The sequence below is a fragment of the Panthera pardus genome, unplaced genomic scaffold, assembly GCF_024362965.1.
Source record: "Panthera pardus isolate Hobbes unplaced genomic scaffold, ASM2436296v1 HiC_scaffold_16, whole genome shotgun sequence".
NCBI classification, from domain to species: Eukaryota; Metazoa; Chordata; class Mammalia; order Carnivora; family Felidae; genus Panthera; species Panthera pardus.
In genome coordinates, this window is record NW_026526721.1 from 105427181 (window position 1) to 105440258 (window position 13078).

General features: G+C 37.7%; 1 protein-coding gene across 1 annotated transcript in view; it reads right to left on the reverse strand.

Moving 5' to 3' along the window:
* Positions 1-8699: 8699 nt before the first annotated feature.
* The window catches only part of RSRC1 (arginine and serine rich coiled-coil 1), a 412097-nt gene continuing 407718 nt past the window's right edge, over positions 8700-13078 (reverse strand). Inside the window, exons 9-10 of the mRNA XM_019440420.2 lie at positions 9736-9888; positions 8700-9064 (exon numbers count right to left, since the gene is read on the reverse strand). Coding sequence (XP_019295965.2) covers positions 8972-9064; positions 9736-9888 — 246 coding nt within the window. The 3' untranslated portion in view covers positions 8700-8971. The remainder of the gene's footprint in view (positions 9065-9735; positions 9889-13078) is intronic.

The window sequence follows — 13078 nt, forward strand, 5'->3', positions numbered from 1 at the left end:
ATCCATTTTGAATTTATTTTTGTGTATGGTGTAAGAAAGTGGTCCAGTTTCATTCTTCCGCATGTCGCCATCCAGTTTTCCCAACACCATTTGTTGAAGAGACGTTTTTTTCCATTGGATATTCTTTCCTGCTTTGTCAAAGATTAGTTGACTCTACGGTTGTGGGCCAAGTCTCTTTTAACTTCTTGGTCTTTTTAAAAGGGAGAGCGTATATCCTTTATGCTGCCTGGAATGTGGGCATGTGGAATGTGAGAATGTTGGATACAGCTTCAGCCATGTTTGAAGCATGTGGTGGAAGCCATCTACTGAAGACGGTGGAACAAGAGCCCAAGTCCCTGACATATGAGTCCATCACAGCTGCCTTTAAATGTCCTTTACTTGAGAGAGAAACATTTTTCTTATTTGAGCCGGTTTGTTGTTGCTATTGCTGTTGTGCTATTGTTATGAAACTGATATACTTAATTAGTCCTAATTGATACACTGCCCTTGAAGATAACTTTACCAGCTTTGGTCTCAGCAGGAAACAGATGACATACTAAAAAGAGTTTAATGAAGGTATTAAATACAGGGATGTGGGATGTGGGATGTGGGATGTGGGCAGGGTTAAGGACCCCAATCAGGCAGTAGTAGCTCCAGGAAACTGTTTCAGCCCCTGGGTCTGAAGGGATGAGAGGAAGGAGCTGTTAGTATAACACAGTGAGAGATGCATCTTTGGGAAAGGGGCTAGCCTACAAGAGCTGTGGCCTTAGGAAACCAGCCACAACTGAAACATGGCCCAGCAAAGGTATAGATTTTCTCTCCTCCTTCTTCTGAAGTCCTGCTGGTGCTTCCTATTGGCTAAACCCAACCAGAAGCTGGAGGGCAAGGGAAACTGGGTGATGCAGTCTGTAAAGTTCAGCCTCCTGGGACACTGTGAAGAATTATTTTGAAGAGAATATGGAAGGAGCTAGCTACATAAAATGTATTCTGATTATAAAATTATTTTTAGTTCTTAAATTATTTGGAGAGTGATACAATCTTAATTTGCATAAAATCATCTAATTTGTTTACTTACTGGTGCTGTTATAGTTGAAATGCGAAATGTGCATATTCTGTGACAGCAATTTCACTTTTAGGAAATCTATGCAGCCATTAAAAAAGAATGAGGCATGTCGGGGCGCCTGGGTGGCTCAGTCGGTTGAGCATCTGACTGCGGCTCAGGTCATGATCTCTTGGTCTGTGAGTTCGAGCCCCACGTCGGGCACTGTGCTGACAGCTCGGAGCCTGGAGCCTGTTTCGGATTCTGTGTCTCCCTCTCTCTCTGCCCCTCCCCTGCTCATGGTCTGTCTCTCTCTGTCTCTCAATAATAAACGTTAAAAAAATAAAAAAAAAAAAGAATGAGGCATGTAGATGTATTGCTTCAAAAAAGTTATTGACGGCATATCAGGGAAAAAAGTTAATTACAGACCAATCTGTTTTCATGGCCTGAAAAGAGAGCCCATGCACCAATATCTCCACACAGATATATATTTTTAAACCTAGGGCAAAGTTGGGAAGGACTGTTAACAATGGTCACTTTGCAGGGAAAGACAAAGCAGCGGCATAACAGGAGGGGCAGACATTTCTTTACATTAAAAAACTGGTTGCATACGGATGGCTTGACTTTCCTTTTGTTTTTAAAAAATCTTTTTAATGAAAAAAACTCACAAATCACAAAAATGTTGAACATATCACTTAAGAAGAAAAATGTTAATTCTTTTTATTTACTTATTTATCTTGAGAGAGAGAATGTGAGCAGGGGAGGGGCAGAGAGAGGGAGAGAGAGAATCCCAAGCAGGATCCACACTGTCAGCACAGAGCCTGAGGTGGGGCTCGAACTCACAAACTGTGAGATCATGACCTGAGCTGAAATCAAGAGTTGGATGCTTAACTGACTGAGCCATCCAGGTGCCCTGTAAAAGGTTAATTCTTGATATAACTTTCACTATCTATATTCTTTTATCAAGCTGTTGCTTGTATTTTGCAAGGCTAGCAAATGAGCAGATTTAATAAATTGTACGAGACCATTTGCTAGCAGGGTATATTAAATTATATAATTTATACAAAACATACATGAAACTTGAGAAAATTTTTAAGTACTTAGAAACAGAATTAGTTTAGTAAAATAGTGGCCATTCATTTAATGTACACATTCCACATTTGAACTAGAATCCAATATTCAAATCCCCCAATAACATTTAAATATTAGATCATTTTTTTTGACTCCCAAAGTAAAAATACATTTTAATATCATGCTGTCTTTGCTGGTAAGAGGACAGACATTTTTTCCAGAGATTGTGAGAATTTTAAGGTAGCTTCTCAAAAAAAAAAATAAATAAAAAGAGATAAAAACATATTTTTATAACTCTTTTAAAGCTAAGCTGTAAATGCCTTTCGAAGGGATTTAGAAATTAATTGAATAATGTCTCTTTGGAATTACATTGCACAGGTATTATAGCAAGATGAAAATGCTTTGAAATTGGAATTTCAAGTGAAGGACAACAAATAAAAATGGAGTCTGGTATTTTCTAGGCTGTGGTGAATGCTAACACATTTGTTCTTATTAATTATAAAGAAGGGAAGTTAAAAGTCTCTGAGCATCTTTTCTGAAAGTAGCCCACATGACCTTAAAACATAAGCTTGGTTGTAAGGAGAACAGTGTGAATGTGAATAGGGCTTCCCCTTGAATTGTTTTTGTGGAATAGCTATTAAGTAACACAGGACAGGCTGATTATGCTCTATGGTAGGTATACAAATTTTACTTTTAATTTTTTAATGTTTATTTATTTTTGAGAGAGAGAGAGAGAGAGAGATAGAGTGTGAGTGGGGGAGGGGCAGAGAGAGAGGGAGACACAGAACCTGAAGCAGGCTCCAGGCTGAGCTGTCAGCACAGAGCCCAACGTGGGGCTCGAACTCACGAACCCTGAGATCATGACCTGACCTGAAGTCGGATGCTTAACTGACTAAGCCACCCAGGCGTCCCTACAATTTCTTTTTAATGAAATAAACATGGAGAAAAGCATATTTATGGGAGATTATCATTTTAGATGCCTCTCCATTTTCACCTCACATACTGAGATTCCAGGTGATTCATATACACAGCATTTTGAAAAAGGTATTTTTCAAACTATTAATAAATTAGTTGCCATAGGAGTTATCTTCTCCAGGTCAGTTAGACTTACTACAGCAGAAAGAGAAAAGAGAAAAGCTACAGTGCTGCTAAATAAACAATCCAGTGACAGAATCTGTTTAAAAAAACCTACCTGGTCTTTAACAATAGTCATTCAGTCATTGTGCTGGCATTTGGAAAACATTTATTTATTTCTCAATTATTTAAAATTTCAATTTCATTTTTCATTTTATGGCACAATTTTTGTGGAATAAGCACAGGCAGATAGACTGTAGTTATGGAGTTTATGGAAGACAAGGGATTTTAGCAGTTAATTTTTAAAAAAGACCAAGAAGGGAGCCTGCACTCTGTCTTTTACACTGTGGGATTTAAGCCCAAGTACCATGTTGCAAGATGCTAAGAGAGGGTTAGGGTCAGTTCAGTCCATCATTCAGTCTGAGAGCTGTAGCAGGATCATTTTGCCATTCCTTCTCAAGATCTAAAAATAAAACGGTACATTGTTGAGTTTACGGTGTGTATTACTATATTGGTAGCCTTTATTTCTTGAACACTGGCCTTGCAAGGACAGCAATCATAGGAGCCAGCGGGTGGACCCTGAATGACCACATCCACATCAGTTGCGATATCATTTAAGCAATAAAAAAATTAGACAAGAAAGTCTGGTGTAGGATAGAACTAGGAAGATCCTTGCTTAAACTCTGCTCCATTTGTCAGAGTCCCAAATGCAACAGAAAGCACTTTCTACCTACTGATGACATTTTATTTTAGAATTTTTTTACTGTGGTATAATAAACGTAACAATTACCATCTTAACCATTTTTACTTTTTTTTAAAATTTTTTTCTTTTTTTTTAATGTTTATTCATTTGTGTGTGTGAGAGAGAGAGAGAACAGGGGAGGAGCAGAGAGAGAGGGAGACAGAATCAGAGGCAGGCTCCAGGCCCTGAGCTGTCAGCACAGGGCCCGACGCGGGGCTCGAACTCATGGAGTGTGAGATCATGACCTGAGCTGTAGTCGGACACTCAACCGACTGAGCCACCCAGGCGCCCCCATCTTAACCATTTTTAAATGTACAGTTCAGTGGTACTAATACATTCACATTACTGTGAAACTATCACTACCATCCATCCCCATAATTCTTTTCCTCTTTTTAATTTTTTAAGATTTAAAAAAAAAATGTAATCCTTCCACCCAACGTGGGACTTGAACTTACAACCGGAGATGAAGAGTTGCATGTTGTACTGACTGAGCCAGTCAGGCACCCCTCTTTTCACCTTGTGAAACTGAAATTCTTTACCCATTAAATAATAGCTCATTTCCTCCTCCCTCAGCCTGGGCAACTACCATTATGCCTTCTGTCTTTATGATCTTAACTACTCTGAGTATCTCATAAAAGTGGAACCATACAGTGTTTATCTTTTTGTGATTGGGTTATTTTACTTAACATAATGTCCTCAAGGGTCATCCATGTTGTAGTATATTGTGGAATTTCCTTCCTCCTTTTAAGTTAGTTACCATATAGTGTTATATTATTTTCAAGCATACAATATACTGATTCAACAGTTCTATGCATTACTCAGTGCTCATCACGACAAGGGCACTCCTTAGTCCCCATTACCTATTTCACCCATCTGGTAACCACCAGCTTGTTCTCTGTAATTAAGAGTCTATTTCCTGGTTTGTCTCTTTTTTTCCCCCTTTGCCCATTGTTTGTTTTTTTTTTTTTCTTTTCCTTTTTTAAGTTTATTTATTCATTTTGTGTGTGAGAGAGAAATAGAGAGCACGGTGTGAGCGAGGGAGGGGCAGAGAGAGGGAGAATCCCAAGTAGACTCAGGGCTGTCAGTACAGAACTCGATGTGGGGTTCGAACTCATGAACCTTGAGATCATGACCTGAGCTGAAATCAAGAGTTGGACTGCCACCCAGATGCCTCTCCATTGTTTTGTTTCTTAAATCCCACGTATGAGTGAGATCATATGGTATTTGTCTTTCTCTGACTTATTTCACTCAGAATTTCCTTCCTCTTTAAGGCCAAATAACATTCCATTGTATATATAGGCCACATTTTACTTATCCATTCATCTATCCATGGACACTTGGGTTGCTTCCATGTTTTAGCTATTGTGAATAATGCTATTATGAACATGGGTGTGCAAGCATCTCTTTGAGACCCTACTTTTAATTCTTTTGGTATAGAATTTTTTTTGATTGATTAATTGTACTGGCTCCAAATAGCTGGGGTCATTTAATGTTTATTTATTTTTGAGAGAGAGAGAGAGAGAGAGAGAGAGAGAGCGAGTGCAAGCAGGGGAGGGACCAAGAGAGAAGGAGACACAGAAGCCAAAGCAGTCTCCAGGCTCAGAGCTGTCAACACAGGGCCTGACACGGGGCTCGAACTCATGAACGGTGAGATCATGACCTGAGCCGAAGTTGGATACTTAACCAACTGAGCCACCCAGGTGCCCCAATAGCCTGATTCATTTAAATAGCCAGACTATTAAATAGACTGCTCATTCAACATGGACAAATCCATTCTTCCTTCATTGGAAAGTATTTATTGAAAGACTTGTTTGTGTCAGGAATGGGCTAGATGCTGGGATCCAATGATAGTAAAAATAACTTGGAAATATAGATGATAGAGCATTTTCTTTGATTTAGAAAAAAACCCCCATGAATTAAATATATTGATTGTCTATCCCTATGATAAAAGGTGAAGATGATTAGAGAATTCACAAAATGTTCTTTCTTACCTCCATTTTTACTCCTGTTCTGCTGTAAAGACTCAAATATTTTCTTTTTTAAGTTTATTCATTTATTTTTGAGAGAGAAAGAGAGAGAGAGAGAGAGAGAGAGAGAAAGAGAGAGAGAGAGAGAAACCCAAGCAGGCCCTGTGCTGTCAGAGCAGAGCCCAGCATGGGGCTCAATCTCGTGATGGTGAGAGCATGACACGAGCTGAAACCAAGAGGCAGTTGCTTAACTGAGTCACCCAGGCACCCCTCAAATATTTTCTTGAGAGGCAGGGCCACTTGGGTCTTTCATGAGAGAGATTCTTCCCTGCATTAGCACTGTGATGGTTCCCAGCCTTCTAGATCAACTATTAGGAAGATGGAGCGGGGTGGCTGTGAGTTCTTGTGGCTCCAGGAGCTATCTTGTTTGTCAAGTCTTTGTCAGTTGGGATTTCTTCCATGAAGTCTTCTTTAATTTTCTAACTTGGAGTAATTTCTCTTTCAACTGCAACCATGCCCTCTCCTCTGCCACTAAGTATTCTATTAGTTATATCATATTACATGTCTGGGCTTCATAACTAAGCCTTGAGGAGGCAGGATCCCCACTAGATTCACGTGTGTATACCCACCTGCACGCACTGTGCCCAGTGCAAACTAGGTATTCAAAAAAAGATTAATGAATAAGTGGGTAAATTTGACTGAAGAAGACCTGAGGTCCCTCCAGTAAGTAGATGGCAGGTCGTTAACTGCAGAGCAAGTAGGATTTCCTGTGTTCTTGGCAGGGAGGGAGGGGATGGAATCCACTGGCTGTGGCATTTCAAGCGCATACATGTGGAGTACATGGATGTTGAGGTGTAGCTTTTGCACCATAACATGCAACTATTTGTTCCGTATTTCATGAAGATGGCTACCATGCCAGAGTGTTATTTTGACAAAATAGTATACTTTTTCTATAAAGGGCATTCTTTTATGTTATTTTACTGAAAACCCAAAGAAAGCAGGTCCACTATTAGCATCCTCATTTTAATGTGAGGATGAAGTGAAGCAGGTGAGTGACTTAGTGTTCTTATTCCATTTTCCCTGAGGATGCAGTCAGAAATGAAAAACCAACTTATATTACTAGCACTCATCATTTTGTATGAAATCAACGCTTCAAGAAACACTGAGGTCTCATGTTAAGTCCAAATTGTTATCATTAGTCAAGTGACATGAAAGGGATTATTCTGTTTTATAGACTCATTATATTAGGATATTAAAGAAAGCCAGGATGCATCACCTAGCTTGAGTATGGTGATATATTTGATAGTAGTCTCTGAGGTCTTTCTCATTAAATTTGATTTGGCTTGTGTGGTAATATTGTAGGCTTCAACAGGAATGTAAGTAAATGAAGTTAATAATATATTAAAATGAATCATACTGGCAATCAGGAAAGAGGGGAATAGTCATTGAGTTTCTGCAGGGACTAAAGTTTAGTTAATTAAAAAAAAACTTGATTCTTTATCTCTGTATTTAGCTTTAAAATACAAATCAATTGTAATGTAAACTTCTGTATTTGGGCTACTTGCCACAAAGGAACACTGGTGTTAAACGTAATTAAAGTATACAATAATATTTTCACTATATTACAGGTAAGGAACATTAGGCATACGGAGAAAAAAATGCCTAGTCCAGGCTCTCTGGAGAATAACTAGTGGCCCAAATGACAACCCAGAGTCTTGCCTAGACCACTAAGGTATACTTTCCAAAAGGGTGTACTTTTACTGTTTACAAGTTATGCAAAGAATGAAATACAAAATATTTCAAAAATTGTAAGCTCTTTTTTAGTCACTAAAAACGTGTCTATCTATATTAAAAACCACACAAACCTTAGTTTATGCTGGGCACTTTTACTGAGAGCTAAAAAGAAAAAAAAACCCAGGCATCTATTTTAGAATGTGAACCATTCTTGTATGAAAACAAGTATTTTGTCATCAGTCTATTTTCCAGACCTTTTGCACCTGGAATCTTAATATTTAAAAAAATTTTTTAACAGGAATTAGAATTGTAGTAGTCTCAAAAATATAACAAAGATGGCTTTAAACTGTCCTAAATATTGGTAATCTTCTCCCAAACACTTTGCGTGTGTATCTTGTATTCTGAGTTATAGTCTCCAGAGAGGCTAAATTAGAGTGAGACCAGACAACAGAACAAAATAGAAAGGAAATATTCATGGCAGTTGTTGAAAACCAGTTTTGTAAGGCAAGGTCTAGAGAATCTTATCTCTGGCATGTTTAGCACGGACTGCATAGTTGATTTTCATTCAGCTACTAGAGAAAGATATTCTACAATGACAGACAGCCTTATCAAAATTACAATTAGCTGGCTTCCTCTGCAGGGAACAGCAGTTGGTTAAGTAAGGCCGAAATGAGAGCTCTTTTTCACTTTCCTCAGAAATGATTTCCCCATCTTGGGTATTTGGTCAACTGAGGAGGTCTAGCATGAACATATGATTTCTAGAAGAATGAGCTGGGATCTGCTAACATGTTTAAAAAGGAATACTTCGTAAATGCTGATCTCTAAGCAAAAATCATTAATTTATTTGTCAAGAATTTTAAAAAAATGTTTTTCTTTTAAGATTAAAATGCTCATTCTGCTTAGACTGGTTAGAGTGCTTTTTATTCTGCCTAAATTTTTATAATAAGGTGAAATAAAAGATTCAAAAATGGTTTCATAATACATGGAAGATGAAATCTCATATGTATAGGATATAGTTTGATTCTTACATATGCAAAATTGTGTTCTTACATGACGACTGGTATCTTCCAAATTGTACTCAGAAACACTACTATGTACCATTTATTTTTATTATCACTGATATTTTTAAGATTAGCTTTATTAACAGTATGACATTTTCATGCATTGTTAAATTTCACACTAGTTTTAATATTCACAATGTTTAAGTTCAAATCAACAAATAGTCAAGCCTACGTGAGAAAAGAATGAAATGGTATTACCTTTTAATATAATCAGCTAACTGCTTTTTAAGAGTAAAACGTTAATACTGGGATTTTAAAACCTAAATTTCCAATGTTACTGTCAATTCAACCATATGTATTTTACTTAGGCCACAGGACTGCCCATTAGCCTTTCTTGTCGGAGAGCAATTAATCTCTTGAACCACTTTTCCTCAGCATCAGCTTTCTCAATAAATAGCTAAAAAAGGAAAAGAAAAAGGAAAAATGTTATAGTTTGCCAATAACTTGGATTTGACCTTACATAACATGCATCATAGAAAACATCTTTCTAGAATACATCTTTTAGCGCAAGTTTTGGCTACTTCTCAATTTAACAATTGCCTTCTCAATTGAAGATATTCTATCTGGACTTAATGTTCAGAAAGTCTTGGAGTAAAAGGACCAATATCAGCATCACGTGTTAACAATTTTACACCTTATTTTGTGAAGTGTATTTCCTATACCCTTTATCAGAGACACAGTGGAATGATACCACTTCAGAGTAGACAGAAAAATATGTGTGTGTCAGTGACATGTTCACAGTCAATGAACCAACTGGAGCTGAACCAGAATTAGATCTTTTAGTGCCAGATTAAAAAGAAAACAAAAATCTTTTTTTTTTTTTTTTTGCTTATTTTTGTTAAGCATAGAAAGAATACTTCTAAAAGTCAGACAACATGATTTGGGCCACACCAGATTCAATGTCACTGCTCTAAGGGATGGGGGTTAGCTGTTTATTTGTAACGAATAGGAACATATGAATCCTTTTCTTCCAATGGTCTTCTTGTCATCAGCAAAAAAGGACAACAGTTTGAATTAATTTCAGTCAACTAGACTTCAGTTGACATTCTTACGATTTAAGGCTCTTACATTTGGATGGGCCAGAGAATTGTCATCTTGGTACTTGATGGTAGTGGGGATGCTGCTAGGGTCTATTTCTTTTTCAGTACTGGGTGGATCAGCAACTACCGATGTTGGTCCTGATGCTGCAGTTGTGTGCTTCACGTCACCAGGTTCCACCGACTGAAACATAAAATATGTTATTAATTAGATCACAACACACAATTAAAATTTTGCTTTAATAATATCTCAGATTTTGAATTGTAATTGTTCGTTTAGTCTCCTTTGAGATAAAGCACGAAAAGACCCTAGGTTATTGAATAAGAAACAATTAGTCATAAAATAAGCAGATACAAAAACATTGAGAGAATGTTTATCATTTTTTATGATCAGCATACTTTTCTTAAGAAATTGGTACTTTGAGTCCATACTATGGAAAAATATATTTCATAAATCTAAATTCTATTAGTTAAAACAAGCTTGTGACAAATCTCCAGCATTTAGTTGGCCTCTTCAGATATAAAAAGGAAATTCAAAGGTTATTTTGTTTTTGCTTTTTAAATAACAGCCTCAGTGAGATAAATTTCACATATCACTATTCATATAACTCTTAGCATATGCACAGGGTTTTGTAACCAACACCATAAGCAACTTCAAAATATTTTCATCATCCTCCCAAAAAACCACATACCCATTAGCAGTCACTGCTCCCCACTTCTCCCAGCCTTCCCATCCCTATGCAAACACTAATCTACTTTCTGTCACTATGGATTTGCCTATTCTGGATACCTCATATAAAAGAAGTCATAAAATATGTGGTTTTGTTTTCTGTGACCAGCTTCTTTCATTTATTATTATTTTAAATTTATTTTTGAGAGAGAGGGAGAGAGCGAGAGAGCAAGCACAAGCAGGGGAGGAGGCAGAGAGAAAGAGGGAGACACAGAATCTGAAGCAGGCTCCGAGCTCTAAGCACAGAGTCTGATGTGGGGCTTGAACTCACAAACCATGAGATTATGACCCGAGCCAAAGTTGGACGCTTAACCGACTGAGCCACCCAGACACCCCAGCTTCTTTTACTCAGCATGTTTTCAAGGTTCATCCGTGTAAGGTTCAGTATATGTCAGGACGTCATTCCTTTTTATTGCTGAATGATATTCTATTATGGAATATTAGGTGCCAGGCATTGTGCTCAATGCTGGGCACGTGAAGACGAATAAATCGTTGCTGCTGCCTAGAAGGAGCCAGCAGTGTTATGCTTTCTCAGGTTAATTCCAGCACACCCCTCCCTGAGAAAGGACAGGGAAGTGGCTGATTAGCAGCAAGTCTGCAAGGGATAACATGAAATAGACTAGATGAGAGTTGGAATTGAAGTTAAAGTACTGGTTCCGTATGTGTAGTTTTTGAACTTCCATTTTCTTCATTTTAGCTACTACTAACATCCACTTTTCTAAAAAAAAATTTTTTTTTAAACATTTATTTATTTTTAAGACAGAGAGAGACAGAGCATGAACAGGGGAGGGTCAGAGAGAGAGGGAGACACAGAATCCGAAACAGGCTCCAGGCTCTGAGCTGTCAGCACAGAGCCCGACGCGGGGCTTGAACTCACGGACCGCGAGATCATGACCTGAGCCGAAGTCGGACGCTTAACTGACTGAGCCACCCAGGCGCCCCTGAACATCCACTTTTTTAAATGAAGGGTAAAACAAACGTCACCAGGAAAGACATCTAGAAAATGAAATCTACATGGATTAGTTAATCCTTTCTTAGGATGATTTATCTTAGAACTGGTTATCCATCTATTTAGTACTTATTGAGTGCTAATAATTGTTAAGCACTGGGTACCAAGGGACAGTAAAATAGATATGGTCCCTGCCCCAACTAGAGATTATATTTTGTGAATGGGACTGACCAACAGATTACTAACAAATCAAAATAAAAATCAATACATAATCACAAATTGTAACAAGGGACATAGAGATACTTAGACAAATAACTGTTAAATTTGACTTGGAAGTTGTCTTCTTATACTATGAGGCCAATATTCCCCCCCCCTCCCCCCCAGGTGTCAAACATTTCTATGTCTCCAACATACCGGGCCTATGAGGCCTTGTGGTATTATACTCACCCTTTATAAAACTGAGGACATATAACAGTAAAGCCCAACATTCTGTATAGGGCAAAGTGGGAAGAATGCTAATCCAATGAGGTCCAGATATCATTTTTTGGTAGTCTATGCTGCCATGCAGAGAACAGAAGAGCATGCAATTCTGTATATCTTAGTCATGCTTCTATTTAGCTAGGAGGCTGGCAGTGTTGAACTGCCTTGAAAATAGTGAAGTGCTGTTACTTTAGTTGTCAAAGATGTGGACTGCACATATTCAGTGGCAGAGATAACATCCTATTTATAAAAGTGAAATAATTTCTCATTCTGTATTTACCTATAGAACATTAAGGTTTTCTTTTGAGAAGTGCTTATACACATTTAAGGTACAGTTTTCAGAGGTTAGGATGAGAGCATGGAAGTTATTATTATTTAATAATTAGTAATTAAAAATGTATGACAAGGATCATTAATTGCTTCTTTATTTGAGGAAAACTGAGAAAAATGCGACTTAAAAAAAAATCCACAACACGGTCACTATCGATATCCGGCTTTGAGTAGCACTGCCACCTGGTGGTTCAGTTTGGAAAACTTGGTTTAAAATGCACCTCAAGTAAAAGAATAAATGACCCAGCTGCTTAGGGTTATTTACCCTCTTTCTGAACATAGGTGAATATCTGTTAGCTACAAAAATTTTAGGGTTGAATAATTGGCAATAGGCTTATTTGGGACACAAACTGCATCTTGGTTCCAGAAGTTGATTATATAGTGGGAGCTATCAGATTATCTACTCACACAAGAGATACATGATTGCAGAGAGTTAAACTAGTTAAATCGATATGTGTTGACGGAGACACAATGTCTAGCATGTTATTGTAATAGCCACTTTTATAGTAACAGCTCCCTAGATTAATCAGTACAATTAACACAGCTAAGAGACTCTATCAACTGAAGGGGGTTTTAGTATAGAGAAACCTTTTTTTTCAGACATACAAACTTTATACCAATATGTGTAGAACTGTCCAGGAGAGAAAGATGTTGAAACTTGGGTCATGAGTAATTTAGTCCTCAGGAGAGTTAGTCGTTGCTATGCATCAGGGATAGCCCGTATCTCCCCATGATTTGGATAAAATAGTCCTCCTGATAATTTACCTCCCTTTGCTAAGTAATCTCCTGATAAATAATTCAGCTTCTTGGGCATCCTGAATCCCTACCTTATATTGCAGACACAGATATTTTAGAAACTGGAAAGGGATATCATTTTCTAAACTA